This window comes from Rhea pennata, chromosome 2 (genome assembly GCF_028389875.1).
Source record: "Rhea pennata isolate bPtePen1 chromosome 2, bPtePen1.pri, whole genome shotgun sequence".
NCBI lineage: Eukaryota > Metazoa > Chordata > Aves > Rheiformes > Rheidae > Rhea > Rhea pennata.
Window position 1 is genome coordinate 3841780 of NC_084664.1, and position 15243 is coordinate 3857022.

The 15243-nt window shown below is 47.5% G+C and overlaps 1 protein-coding gene across 1 annotated transcript; it reads left to right on the top strand.

Annotated features, from left to right (window-relative positions):
• The first annotated feature begins 3543 nt into the window (after nucleotides 1-3543).
• Nucleotides 3544-14240, top strand: KLHL40 (kelch like family member 40). Its single transcript, XM_062567639.1, has 6 exons — nucleotides 3544-4689; nucleotides 9354-9514; nucleotides 11325-11432; nucleotides 12502-12687; nucleotides 13176-13322; nucleotides 14129-14240. The coding sequence occupies exons 1-6, from the start codon at nucleotides 3544-3546 to the stop codon at nucleotides 14238-14240; spliced, it is 1860 nt and encodes a 619-aa protein (XP_062423623.1).
• The last annotated feature ends 1003 nt before the right edge of the window (nucleotides 14241-15243 follow it).

Consider the following 15243-nt stretch of genomic DNA (forward strand, 5'->3'; position numbering starts at 1 on the left):
TCGCAAGCAGCTGTATTGAGCCAACACAAAAAAATAGTATTGGCAGGAAACAAAATGTTGGGAATTACACAAGTGAATGTTGCCACAAGCTGTCACGAAGACAGTGTCCCAGTTATGCTGTGATTAGGAGGCACTGGGAATAGTTAGAGTTGTCTAGTCTGAATTCGTTATTTAAGCTCTCTCTAGAGTGAACGGAGAGACACAGACCTCACTAGAGTCCTCTCATCTAAGGCAAGTGTCTAATTCAGTTGTGGTGAATCAATTCCCAGAGAGACCAGGTAGATGATAACCTTCATGATGCATTTCAGATTGTTAATGGCTGATTCGGATTTTTTTCAGTCAGGCTCTAGAATGGTCTGGTTTCACTTCACAGAGCAAGATGAAGGCTGGAAGTCCCATCTTTGCCAGTGGCTTCTCGTACAGTCCTAGGTGGGTCAGCTGTACTCACTCAGCCACTCAGAAAGAGAGCTGCTCCCCACCTGGATGAAGGAGTCCAAGTCTGGTTTTCCTGCCAAAGCAAGGCACAATGGTGAAGTAACTAAAATCCGGCTGCTGATTTCACAGATGATGACAGACCTCATCCCAAGGTTGTCTGCTCATGGGGATTTCCACCTCCCCCAAGGGTGGAAAGAGCCAATGAGTTCTGCTGCTCTGGAGAAATCTTCATCAAAGTGAAATCTGGAGAGGAAAAAAAAAACTTTTCCAGCCAACAACTCTCAGGCCTTGTTTTCCTGGAAATAACACTAATTTCCATAAAACCATTTGTGTCTGAAGTGATGAGCCTTACACACGCAGGTGGATTAGTGGTTCCCTCCTCGCCAGTGAGCTGTTGCTCGTGGAGGGATTGAACCCACTGCCCATTTCCTACCAGATACTCACTTGAGCCAGAGCTGCTCCTCCTTTCCAATCAGCTGGGTTGGCCAGAAGCAGATATGTGGCCTAGGCCTTTGCATTTACTATGGGTGCTGGGACCCAGGATAGGTCCCGTTGTATTTAGTGGTCTCACCTTCTGTTGGGAAATGTGAGGCGAGAGCACTCTGGAAAAAGTGGGTTTCTTCCCAAGCTTTGGTGCCAGCCCAGCAGCTGGGCCAAGCCACTGAAGCTGATGGAGACCCAATGGTTCATTTAGGGCTGGTGCAGGGTTCTTGCCCTGGGTGGGACACAAACCTAGGAGAAGCCACAGACCCACCGATTGGTCAGGATCTTCTCTGGAAAGGGATCAGCTGCAGCTGTGTTTTAGCAGCAGCATCTCGTGTTGTGGGGAATGCAAAAGTAAACCTCAGATGGCAGCACACACTGATCAGCACAGAGAAAAGGAAAAGGAGCCAGGGCTCAAGGAAGGGAGGGAAGGGGAGAGCGGTAGGGGAGAAAAATCCCAAGCAGTGTGCAAGACTGCACAGGATTAATCTTAGAAAAGTGCAAAAACTAGTACACAGGGAAGGTAGAAGGGAGGACAGGGGGCTGTCCAGCCCCAGGCATTTGGGATCGGAGGAACATTTTTGAAGTATGACCCAGCTCAAAGAGCAGCACTTGCCCTCTGATTCCCTGTAACAGATGAGCAGCACAGCAGAAGAGATTATGAGCTGAGCTCTGAAAACAGCCTCTGATTATGTCTCTGCTATATTGGTACACCCCCAGATGCTGCTGGAACCTCAACAGCATAAAAATGTTTCTTATCAGTATAGTTCTCTCCCCCTTCCCATTTACGTGGATAACCATCATGGCACAAAGCACTTTTATAAAGACATACATGCAAGGGCAAGGGGTTACGTGGCTTTAAATATACCAAGAAGAATGGCTAATATCCTTACATAGACTTAATTAAATCATTAATTAAATTTGTGCCATCTCTGAATGTCAACCAGCCCAGAGGGTCCATAATAATGGAGATAAAATAAAACAGACTCACGTAGAAGTTTTACAATAGGTATAAATAATTATAGTTACTCAGCTCACCTGTGTGTGTCAAAACTAATTTTCTTCCTCAAGAGCTCCAAGGAAAGAGCTGTTTTCTATTCTCTGCCTCATGCTGTGTGTCCATGGCAAGAACCAGCTGCCAGTACTGTGGCAGTACTGATGGAAACCCCATTTCCAGTAGGAAATCTCCTATGTGGCATCTCCAGTGGCTAACAGAGGATGAAATATTGTTTTTTCCTGAATATCAAGAGTGTGTGTTGCAAGAGAGGCTCCAAGAAAGACTCTTTTTCAGCTTTATATTCACAAAACACTGGAACTTACTGCCTCTTGGAGTGCTGCATTTCTAAGGCTTAGAAGGAACTGTTGGACTCCAACACACCATTTGAGGCCCTATGAGACTTCCTGGTCATCCGCTGGCCTGTAGATGCGATGTGAGACCTGCCAGAAACCTCAGCCTTTCTAGAGCATCAGCTGGAAGCCAGGCAGGTCCTAATGTGGCTCTGAACTCCAACACTGATCGTGTCTATATCTCAGTTGACTTCAGCAGGAGACCTGTTCATCAGGAGAGGCCTGCGTTTAGATGGCCTAATCTGTGAGTTGAAGCCCATCTTTGGGGTCTCTTTACATCAGCTCCACCTCAGACCTTCCATTTGTCACCAAGATGCAGAAAAGATAGATATATTAACAAAGAGGCATCCAGAGACTATGCTGCTGGAGACTATGCACAAACTGCAGACAAACCACAGTCCTCCTGCTCCCGGACTCCTAAACCCTATGTCATTATTGGGACTTTTTGAATAACTTCCAGCATAGGTTTCGTCTCACATACACATGTAAAAAGCTCACTCTCCATTTCCCACCCCCTTGCAGATCCCTTCTCCCTGAGAAGTGATTTCAGAGGAGAATATAGGACAAAACTATGCAGAAAATCAGCCTTGGGAATGAGCTGACCAGACTGAGGGATGCCACAGAGCCCACATAAGATGTGCCCTTATTGCATCTCTCCAGCTTTGACTTTATGGTCCGTTTTCAGAAATAATGAAAGATTCAGCAGTTCTGGAGCACTAGGTTTAGCTGTTCAGGGAGAAGGACCTACCTAGCCCTGCCATGCATGACCCAGAAGATAGATTCAGATCTTTGATTCATCTGGAGGTGAAGCTGTTTCCCAAACGCAAGAGTTGAGCCATTCAGTCACACACGTCTCCCCTCATGGGACGCCAGGAAAGCTCATGTTCCCTCCGCGGTGACTCATAAGCTGACAGACCGTTCCTGAAGCATTGAGGATAGAAGTACAGCTGTTCCCCCGGCCCCCTCCCTTCCCACTTGTCCAATGTGTCATATTAAAGGGAGATCAGCTTACACATGCTCCAATATGGATTCCTTAAGCTTTGTAATGCTGTGGCTATATATAAAGCCTTACGCTGGAAACTGAAGTACACAGACAGCTGCAATAGTAGCAAGCATTTCGCATTCACAGTGGTCTCACAGTCTGGAAGCCAGGCAGACCTGTGTGCTCAGTTTTGAGTAAGTTTCTTTACCAGAGGCTAAGATACTGATACAGACAAATAGATATAGATAAATAGACATAGAAGAAAAGAACAACTGGAATAAAAGGAAGCAATTACCATGGCTCTGCCTTTTGATCAAGCGGAGGAACTGCGCCTCTACCAGCAAACTCTTCTCCAGGATGGACTCAAAGACATGTTGGACCACAGTAAGTTTCTGGACTGTGTCTTAAAAGTCAAGGGGAAGGAGTTTCCCTGCCATCGACTGGTGCTGGCAGCTTGCAGCCCGTACTTCCGGGCAATGTTCCTTTCAGACATGGAAGAGAGCAAAAAGAGGGAGGTCAGTCTGGAAGATGTCGATCCGGATGTCATGGGCAAGATCCTCCACTATATCTACACCTCTGAGTTGGAGATCACAGAGCAGAATGTGCAGGACATCTTCTCCGTGGCCAACATGTTCCAAATCCCCTCCATCTTTACTGTTTGTGTGTCCTTTCTGCAGAAACGGCTTTGTCTCAGCAACTGCTTGGCTATCTTCAGGCTGGGGCTGATGCTGGACTGTGCCCGGCTGGCTGTAGCAGCTCGGGATTTCATCTGCGACCGCTTTGCACTGGTTTCCCGGGATGAGGAGTTCTACCAGCTCTCCCCAGATGAGCTCATTGCTATCATCTCCAGTGATTCCCTCAACACTGAGAAAGAGGAGATAGTCTTTGAAGTGGTGATGAAGTGGGCAGGGACCAAGGACTGTGAGAGCCGGCAGAAGGCACTACCTGTTGTCTTTGAAAGCATCCGCTTCCGCCTCATGCCCAAAGACTACATCAAGGACCATGTGGAGAAGCATGCCATGGTGAAGTCCAGCCCAGAGCTGCTCAAGAAACTGCAGATGGTGAAGGATGCCCAGCAAGGCAAATTCACTGTGGTGAAGAAGAAGAAAGTGAAGAAAAGCAGTGAAAAGCAATCAAAAGACAATATTGTCAATGGAGCAGTAGACGAGGAAGAAGAGACAGAGGAGGATGCCCTTCCAGGAATCTTAAATGACACAATGCGCTTTGGGATGTTCCTCCAGGATCTCATTTTCATGGTGAGTGACAGTGGAGCAGTGGCCTACGATCCCACCGCCAATGAGTGTTATTTTGCCTCCCTGTCTGCTCAGATCCCGAAGAACCACATCAGTCTGGTGACCAAAGAAAACCAGATCTTCATTGTGGGAGGACTGTACTACAATGAAGATAACAAAGAGGACCCCATGAGTTCCTACTTTCTACAGGTACTAGCTTTATTTTTCCTCATAATTTCTTTGGCCAATTAGGAGCATCACTGGTCTTTAGCTTCCACGTGATGCCATGTAGTATTATTTGTCATGTGATGATAATGAAAGTTATGAAAGAAGATGATTCTTTTCTCTATAATTTTAGTGTAGATCTCATTGAGGGGGTTTTCTGGCTCTTGAGGAGTGAGGTTGGAATGGATAGGTAATGAGACTAAGCCTTTCTGATCCAAATTCTAAGCACAGGTCCAGATTGATCAATACATTTGGTCCAGCCCTGGCTACCACAGGGCACAGTAACTGGAGGTCAGCAGCACCATGTTTTGATTTGGCTTTGCAACCATTATGTTCCCTGGGTATGAATCCCCAGGAAAACACAGGAATGATTTTACCAGGTACTAGCACAGTGAACAAAGGCAACTACAGCCACACAGCAAACTCTCCAAGGACATGAGAACATGTCCTTACCTACCAATCTGTGTCCCTTTTCCAGTGTTGTTCTTCATCCTAGGTGAAGGAAGCACATGCCTGCTATTTTCAGCTCAGAGTCTCTGCCTTAGCCGTTTCCCATCTTGTGCAGGGGAAAACCATGGTGGGTGTCTTTTGGGATTCCCCTAAGGAAGAAGTGGCTGTTCTAACTCAGCAATAACCAAAGCTATGATTAGATCAGCAAGATCTGAGCTAGCCTGGGCTACAGTCCAAGAGCACTTTCCCAGTAGACAGCTAACACAAGGCACCTACCCTTCCTGACAACCCTGTTAGAATCCAGTAAATCATCAGCTCTTCTTCCCCCAGTGCCCAGAAATCCTGTTGCATTTCTCCTGCGGCTCTTGTCTGCTCTTCAAGGAAACAATAATGTCTCCAGGCTAATGCCTTATCGCATGGGTAGGTCTATACACCCGCACCATGTGTGCAGGGACTGTGATTGTCCTTGCCTGGAAAGGATTCGTATCCACTCTGCCAGGAGTCAGACTATGGAGCCCATGTGAAACCCATGAAATGAGGAGCCAGTGGGAAGCAAACACAGCCCTAGAAGGTGGGATGGAGGGGAAAGAGAGTGGGAGCGCCAGAGGAAATGCTGTTTCACACACAGCCCTTTGCACTGAACAGGAGCTTTGACAGCAGAGGATGTGGCCAGCTCCAGCACTCAGCTGTGCAGAGCAGATAAACAGACTGCTTCATAGTCAGCCAACACATATGTCTAATGATCAATACTCCCATCAGTTTGGTTGCTGGCCAAGCAAGGTAATGCATATATACTTGCGTCTCTTCCTTCCCCTTCCCCAGGGGCTTTTCTCTGCAATTAGCAACTACACCAATTAGCAACCTTTTAGTATACTGCATAGGGAAGGGAACAGCCCTGCTACCAGGCGGCCTGACTCACCACACATGGGACCTGCAGCCCCATCTCACCTCCAGGGCCCTTCTGCCCTAAGCACAGCTTTATAAAGCGACAGCTGCTCAGCCATAATGCAACCTTAGCTGTATTAGCAGAAGTGCAACAAGCAGATCGTGGGAAGTGATTTCTTCCCTTCAGATAGGCAATTGTGGGAACACGTATGGATGGTGTGTCCAGTTTGGAGCTCCTCAGTGCAAGGGAAGTGTTGAGGTACTGGAGTGAGCCAGCAGAGGCCACCAAGACGGTAAGGATTGGAGAACAGGATGGATAGAGAGAGGCTGAGAGCTGGGTCTGTTCAGCCAGGAGAAGGGGAAGGGAAGATCTCATCAGTGTCTGCAGCTACCTAATGGGAAGGTACAGAGAAGATGGGTCCAGACTTTCTTGGAGATCTGCACAGGAAGGACAAGAGGCAATGGCCAGCAATTGCAGTAAGAGCAATTTCAGTTAGCTGTAAAGAAAACTTTCACAATAGAGGCAATATAGTATTGGAATGAGGTCCAGAGAAGATGCAAAACCTCTGTCCTTGGAGATGTTCGATATGTGACTGGACAAAGCCCTGAGCAACCTGCTTTACCTTCGAAGTTGTCCCTGCTTTGAGCAGAAGGGTACATCAGAGATCTTCAGAGATCTCTTAAATTATTCTGTGATTCTAAATTACAAACAGCAAGATTTCTATGTTGAGCTCCCAATTTCCTACTGAGTCAACATGAAGCTTTGGGCACCTTACGGCCATTTTTAGCTCTTTCCCCATAGGAAGGAGATAGTGGTCCTTCTTCAGCTTCCTGCTGCACTCATGTTTGGGAGTTGCAGACAAATCCCAGGACTGGAAGGTGCTGTCAGATTGTAAAGATGTGATTTATTGCTATCAATTTCATCGTGTAGCTCACAGTTCCCTTATGAGCAAAAGGTTCTGTCGAGCTTTTTTCAGCTGAAACTTCACACAGATGTGGAGAGGCAGTGGTATGATAAATCATGTCAGTGCAGCAGTATCTCAAACCTTCTGAGGTTGTTTCTGTCCTGAGAGACATCAGAGCCACATTCCTCCTGCTGAAGCCAGGAGAGTTAGGTCAGGGATAGTTTAGGCTTAAGGACAGGCACCAATATATATAAATTCTGATAAATCCCAGAGGCCTTGCAAATTTTGGCAGGAATGAAATGATTCCATTGACATTTCAGATGGAATGGGGTATCCTTCATTTGTCACTTCCAAGATTTATGCCCTGAAAACAGTGCTAAATCCATCAAGAATCCATCAACTATCCCAGTGACTGAGCTGTTCAGTCCTCTGCTATAAATAACATGTATGTGGACCACAAATTGCAAAGAGACAATATCCATGGGGACCCAGCTGAAGCCAAGTGTTTGGAGACAACCCAGTAAGTTGGAAGCTCTTTGGCCCCAGCCCATAACAAGCAATGCTTCAGGCAATGTTCCATCACAACTTCCTCTTACAGAGTCCCACCAAGCTGGCTGCAGTAGGTCACCCCAAACTTAACCCAATCCTCCACTGACAATCTGAACTAAAAATGTTGCCCCAGTCTACAGTTGCCCTCAAACTATGGTGCCTAGAGCCTCTAGGCACCCATACTGCCCCTTAATTTTTCACATTTTTCTCTGGTGGGGGTAAGGCAATGCCTTGTTCTACAGGTGTCCAAGTGAGAGCTGGGCCTCTTTAGCCTGAAGAAAAGAAGACTGAGCAGGGAATCTTATCAATGTGTATAAGTATCTGAGGGGAGGATGTCAGGGGGACAGAGACAAACTCTTTTCAGTTGCCCCATGTGACAGGACAAGAGGCAATGGGCAGAAATTGAAGCACGGGAAGTTCCGCCTGAACACAAGGGGGAATTTCTTCCCTGTGAGAGTGACGGAGCACTGGACCAGGTTGCCCAGAGAGACTGTGGAGTCTCCTTCTCTGGAGATCTTCAAGGTCCACCTGGATGCAACCCTGTCTAACATGCTCTAGGTGACCCTGCTGAGCAGGGGGGTTGGACTAGATGATCTCCAGAGGTCCCTTCCAACCTTACTGATTCTATGATCTCATCTCAGAACTGCCCCTTCCTCCACAACAAGGCTTATCTGCTCTCCCATGCTTGTGGCTAACACAGATAGTCATGGCAGAACAAGGTTTCAACCTGGCTTTTATCTATCTGGAGCTCTAGGCAACAGGGCACACTTACCCATAATGCCCAACAGGGCACATCAACGCTGATCTTTCCAGTTCTTGGTGCCAACGGAGGGCTCTGCTCTCAGATATTCCAGACATTAAACCACTAGCATTAGCTGATGTTTAGGCATCTGATCTACTAGCTTTGCATGGATCAGGCTTCCTGTCTATCAGGCGAGGCTAACAGGACACTCGGGTCAGCATGAAGAGCTCTCATCTTTGCAGTGCTGCCTTAGGTTCATCGTGCCGTGTAGATAGGCAGATAGTGTGTAAATAGCTTTTGTGCAGACACACATATTTTTATCTCACAAACTCTCATGCACAGTAAGATGATATGGGACAAAATCAGTTACTTGTAGTTCCTCCTCCAACTCAGCAGAAACAGTTAATTAGGACATGTTATTCCCAAATCACTGCCGCAATTCACCAATAGGGCAGTAAACAGAAAGAAGAAAACAGAAACAAGCACCATAATTTCAAATTTCCTGAGAAGCAGAGGAGGAACGTGGTAACTGATCATTTGCCAGAAAGGAGGAGAATTGCCAGGAGAAGAAGCCATTTTACTCTCAGCTTGCTCAGGGGAGTGAGCTATGTAAGTGGCTTTGCAGACAGCAGGCTGCTACCTGGCAGAGACGAAAAATGCCAGGATGAAATACTGCAGCATTTCTTACAGCTGGAGAGGCCCAGAAAAAATTTCTAAGGCAATATCAGAGCTCTTGCAGCCTCAAGAATGCTCTGTTATAGGTACAAGGTGAGACCCTCTCATCCCAAGGTGACCAAACTTTTTCCAAGCCAAACCTTTCACATATAGTGCAGAACCTGTTCCTGCAGGTGCATCTCTGCTCTTAAACCTTCTTGTAAGATAAATGTCTTATGATATACAGCTTGGATTGGTACTAAGATCCCACCCTGCACCAGGTCCAGCAGCAACAGGTAAAGTGCAGGTGGAGAATAGTCCAGCAGAGTGTGCTCACCAGGAGTGACCAAGCTGTACATGGGAATGGACTCTGCTCCTTGCCTCTGCATCTTGATTTAAGCTAAGCGAGCAGGCAGGGTGAACACATCATCTCTTACACACTAATGGCCGTGTCTTCCTTTCAGTACGACCACCTGGACTCAGACTGGCTGGGAATGCCCCCACTGCCCTCTCCTCGCTGCCTTTTTGGCCTGGGAGAGGCAGAAAACTCCATTTTTGTGGTTGGTGGGAAAGAACTGAAAGAGGGAGAAAAGACCTTGGACTCTGTCTTGTGCTACGACCGACTGTAAGTATGTGTGTGTGAGTGTGGGGAGGGAGGTGTTTTCTAGGAGAAAGAGAAGCAGCTGGCTTGCAGATGACTCTGTCTCTGCAGAGACCAAGCAGTTTTGAAGACGGCTTGAACTTCAGATCCAGGCTCGGAGACCATGGGGATTGTTTCAAGCTGTACCTTGGGGCTTTGAGCTGTCTCCATCCAGCTGCTTGGTTTATTGTAATTGAAGCTACTGGGGATGGAAGCCATAATGGGGATATTATGTTATCAGGACTGAACTTTGAAGATGCTCACATGGGACCCATATAGATGAGCAAGGGGAGTTTTTCCTTCTGCTCTTCATTATCATATGCCCGTCGGTTTGAGGTTCAGCAATCTTCACCGTAGTTTGGCAGCACTGGGAGTGGGTTTGGTCAGGGAAATGTGGTTTCAAAGCACTCAGATCTGGCACTGTATGGGGCTGGGGAAAGCGGGGCTCTTCTGCTTCCTTGCATGACGTGGCTGCTCTTTTTCCTACTAATGAACTGTGCTCAGTCCTGCAAAATCATGCATCAGTCCAGACTGTCCCAGTTGCCCTACTGGAATCATCTGGAGGCTTAGTATCAGATTATTTTTGCACAGTTGGCTCTGAATCGTGCTATGTCATGACTTTTACTAAAAGGTACCATCCAGTTCTGCTTGCACGAGGCAGAGATGTCCAAAAGACTGTTCCTCCCTGCCCCTAAGAAGCAGGAGTCGTAAGCGTTAACAAGCCTTTACTCGGTTTATATTTAGATGTGTGCGCTGCAAAGTCTGTTTTATAGGCAGAGATTTGAAATCAGCTTCCATTCCCCCAGAACGTGGCATTTATCTGGCTTGGCAAACCCTCAGGGGAAAGGCTTTCTCTCCTTCAAAGGGTGCAGAGGGTGGTTTGAATACCCACCGCAGAGATACAATCAGCACCACTTATTTCTCTTATTAGGTGACGATTTCAATTGTAACAAACTATGGAGAGGGCAAAGTGCTGGTCTGTGGGATGATATATTTTATTTAGGCCTGTATAGCTCCCTGCTGAACATAACTGGTTAATTTAGATGTGATGAGAGGGCCAAATCTCCATTTTTGGCTACCCAGCTCAAACAAATAAAGAAGTAAAAATAAGGGCTGGATTCTTAGGTGTGCCAAAGCTCAACCTGAGGACAGACATGGAGGCTCTGCCATGAAGGATCAGTGGGGTTGAAAGATTAGAAGTACTGGTTTGGGTCTCCGAAGCCTTGTGGTTGCACTGTCTGCTTGGCTGTCCTGCCTCACTGCGGGAGCGAGCTCTGAGGTTTCAGCACAGCGCTGCGCTACATCACGTGGATGTTTAGAGGAGCCCCAGCGGCTCCTTGCTGAGTGCTGGCAAGATGAAGCACCCTAAAACTGAAGGCACCGGCCAAGGAAAAAAATTGCTGTCAGGATCTTGCATCCCTCAGTCTCGTTGTTTTTCAATTTTTACATAATGTAGAAATCTCTGTCTCGTTTGCATCTGACTGCTAGTGTTTATAAATGAGGTGAGGCTCTGGGACAGGAGGTGGAGTGTATGCACAAACACCAAAAGTAAAGGATGTTGCAAAAAAGAATGAGCATTAGCCTAAACATCCTGTGTATAATTTTATTTTGCTTTTTATAGGATCACAGTATTTACTGATTGAATATTCTCTCATTGGAAAACTTAGTATTTTTAAGATTGTGTTTTCAGTTTTTCAGGGTCTGCACTCATCTTTAGGATTGGAAAGTGCCACGTATTCTGGGTCCCACCCAACAAGCTACAAATGCTTTTGCATCCCATCTTTTCCTGATCCAGGTCCTTCAAGTGGGGTGAAGCCGACTCTCTTCCCTATGCAGTCTACGGCCATGCAGTGGTATCGCACAAGGACCTCGTCTATGTCATAGGCGGCAAAGGAAGTGACAAGTAAGTCAAAAAGCAAGTAAAATCAGGGAAACCAGGAATGTCAACCCCTGAAGGAGTGGGAGTTCAGAGCACGAGTCCATGCCTACCTAACCTGAAGACTATGGGGTAGAGGGAACGCATGGATGAAGAAGGATTGGATGAGGTGTAAAATGCGGCATCTTCTCCTCTCAGTTCGGCTGTGTTGTTGCAGCTTCACAGGCTCTTAGGAGCCCTATGCTGCACAACTAACACCAGAGTGATGGCACAGCCCTTACCAGAGAGCAAGAGTATCACCCCCTTTGCTCTAAACAAGCAAATTCACACAGATCAGGAGAGGTATCAAAGTGTGAGAACCTCCTCCAGATTAGGACTTTCCTGTCTTCAAGCCTGGAGACCTGCCACGGAGCAGCGTGGGCCTAGGAGCCAAACCTAGCCAGTGTATTTGCAACAGTAGTGAAAAACCTCACCAGACTTGACCCTAGTCCTGCCACCCTTCGATTTCTGGCAGGAGATGACGGCTCAGCAGAAACTGCCACTCTCGAGGACCATTGTAGTGATTGTTTTGCAAGACAGAAGTACGCCTGTTTGCAGAGCAAACATGGCATAATCCAGCAAAGACAGGCCCTGCTCTGAGAAGATAGTGGGCTGAGAAGTGTGTGCGTGTGCTTGTGTACATGCACACACGTGTAACCTTACACTGCCATCTCAGCGAACAGGGACTTTATTGTTGACATTTTGCAGCATCAAGGTGAATCAGCAACACTTGACCACCACCTGGAAGGCTGCATGCAAGGTCTCGGATAGGCAGTTAGCTAGACAGGCCCTGACTCAGTTGGGTGAACACAATGTTGGGCTTTCAGTATGCCTATCCAAAGCAGGCACGTGTGGAGGGGATGTTTTGCGTTCAGATAATGTCTCCAGGCATGGCCGATTCGGGCACCCAAGCAAATAAACAAGTTCCAGTGTGGAGGGTAGTAAAAAGCTTTGTAGAGACCCCAAAGTCTTCCCAGCTGACAGCCCCAAAGTCCTGCAGTGCAAAAACACCACTTGTAGGCAAGTGGGCATCCTTTTCTCTCTTGTGTTTCGGTAGGAAGTGTCTGAAGAAGATGTGTGTCTACAACCCGAATAAGTTTGAGTGGAAGGAGCTGGCTCCCATGAAAACTGCCCGGTCCTTGTTTGGAGCGACTGTGCACAAGGACAAAATCTACGTGGCGGCTGGCGTGACTGACTCTGGCTTGACGAACTCAGTGGAAGTGTATGACATTGCAACCAACAAGTACGTACCGGAGCACACCACGGGGTGTAGTTACACAAGGAGCACGGTAGGTATACCTTAAACATCCTGCCGCAAAGCATTTTGGAGTTTGCTCGCTATGCCCGATACTGGTTCTTCTCAGTCTGCATTTCTTGGTCCACCGGACATCAGTGAGGCTGCAAGTGGCCTGCAGCTGGGTTGCGCGTTGCATCAGACTCGCACTCAAGGCAGTTCCACCGAACGGCGCCGAGCCTGAGCGCACTGCAGGGCCGTAGCTTCCTCTCAGCAGCATCTCCCAACATGATCAATGTGTCCTTGCCTTGGGGTGGGCTGTGAGACTGCACTACGCTATGATGGTGGAAATAGCTGTTTCTAGCAATAGTCAAAGAATGACCACAGCCCATCTGATCTATCACTGGTTAATTCTGTTGCTGGTTGCCAATTTCAGACCAACCTTTTCACTGGGGTAGGCAGGTTGCCCTAACATGTCTGATCTCTCGATGTGGCAGGTGGGACTCCTTCACGGACTTCCCTCAGGAGCGCAGCTCAGTCAGCCTGGTGAGCTTGTCTGGGGTACTCTACCTGCTCGGGGGATTTGCCACGGTGGAGACGGAGTCAGGAGAGCTGGTGCCAACTGAGCTGAACGACGTTTGGAGGTGAAGACCTTTCATGTGGCTATCGCTGGGAGCACAAAAGATGGGAGGAAAGTTACTCAGTGAAAGCCATCAAAGGGACTCATAGTTTCTCTCTTTCTAAATGTCTTTGGTATGAAACCAAGTGCTTTTATCGCAACATGAAGCCACAGGCTTGGCACAGCATCTCTGGGTGAAACATTTGCCCTATGCTGTACTGGAGGTCACATTAGCTGATTCAACACTCTCTCCTGGCCTGACATAAAAATGTAACTGGAAAAAAAATCTGACTCTTTAGCTTTTTCCTGAATTGTCATTTTGCTCTGAGCTGGTTCTGGACTTCCCTTTTGGCTTAATGCAAAGTTAGTGCAAAGCATGTTCTTTCTGGAAAAAGCCAGTGCTTAGACTAAAAATTGAATTATCCTAAGTGGAACCAGGCAAATGGTCAGAAACCACTTTTTGACAGCTACTAACACAGGATTAGCAGCCCCTTTTCTTCCCTTCTGTGGCTCTAGAGCACCCCTCAGCAGGCATCTACTGGGCTGCTGGCATTCACCGTGGATGTTGACTTTTGGTGGTATCAAACCATTTCTTAGGGAAAAAAAAAATACACCCTCCCCTGTGAGAACTCTACCTTATATCCCAGCCTGGTGCTAGCAAACCAGACCTAGGCTGCAGCTCCCCGTGCCCCTCCCATAGACATCTTGTGGACAAATGATGTCTGCAGGATGTTGTGCCATGTACCAGAAGCTCCAGCTGCTGCAGGGAGGACCTGAATGGGGAGGACGGGAAGCTTTGCTCACTGTAATTTTCTGTTTGTCTCTCCTCAGATATGATGAAGAACAGAAGAAGTGGGAAGGGGTCCTCCGAGAGATTCAGTACGCTTCTGGTGCCACTTTCCTTCCCGTGCGCCTCAACGTTTTGCGGCTAACAAAGATGTGATGAGACACAGTTTATTCTTTTTTTTCCATAGGGCTCTGGGCAAGGAGGGAGCGGCAAGGGGGAGGTGGGGGGTGGAGATCATGTCTACTAGTGCAGGGATGTGGCAGAGGTTCTCTGCATAAGGTGTAGGACATTGCATCTGTGATTATTACAATTTTATCTAGTCAAACAGGAAAGGGAAAAAAAAATCTTGAAACTTTATGGGAACCTGAAGCTGCTCATAGTATAACTAGAGAAGGCATCTGGAGACTGCAAGGAGCAAGGGTAGACTAAGGAGCATGGAGCAAAGACCTCCTCTAGTCTCAGCAGCCAGGACAAAAAAAAAATCTATATTCTTGTTCCACTTCTTTCTCCAGCTTCTTCTCTACCTTCTCAACCACTGTTGAACCTCCCCAGCCATGTGGGGAGGCAGAAGGTGGCTCCCAAGGGGCTAAGCTGAAGCTCCCCCAGGCAAAGGGGTCTCTAAAGTGCTTCCCCACTTAAGGTAGCCATAAGCAGTGTGGTGCTGGATGTCTCCTCTGAGAAGAAAAGGAGAGCAGAGGCAAGGGCAAGTGGTACAGATTGGCTCAGGGGCCTTTGATGAGCTCTAGAGTGATGACGGTTGTTGGAGTAAGACTGTGAAAAGAAAAGAGCATGTGTGCATGGGCAGGAGAAGTGGCTTGAATGTTGCAATATGTGATGAAAAGAGTTTTAGTTCTTTTGACTCCGCCTAGTCTTAGGACTGAAGATACCCCAGGAGCTAAGGTTTGCAGGCAGGAAAGAGCGGCGCAAGCAGTGGGGTAGGTAAGGGGGAGACAGGGAGGAAGGGCTGTGTGTGGTCATTGCCATCCTTTTGGGCTCATCACGCAGAGCTGCACCCTTTCCACCTGCAATCACAGACCGCATTGTCCTCACCTCCGGCTGGACAAATGCTGGTGGTTGGGGAAAGGTTTTATATTTCTATTGTCTCACTTATTTTTAATTTTTTTAAGAACATCCTAGTTTGCAGTATACATGGAGATTC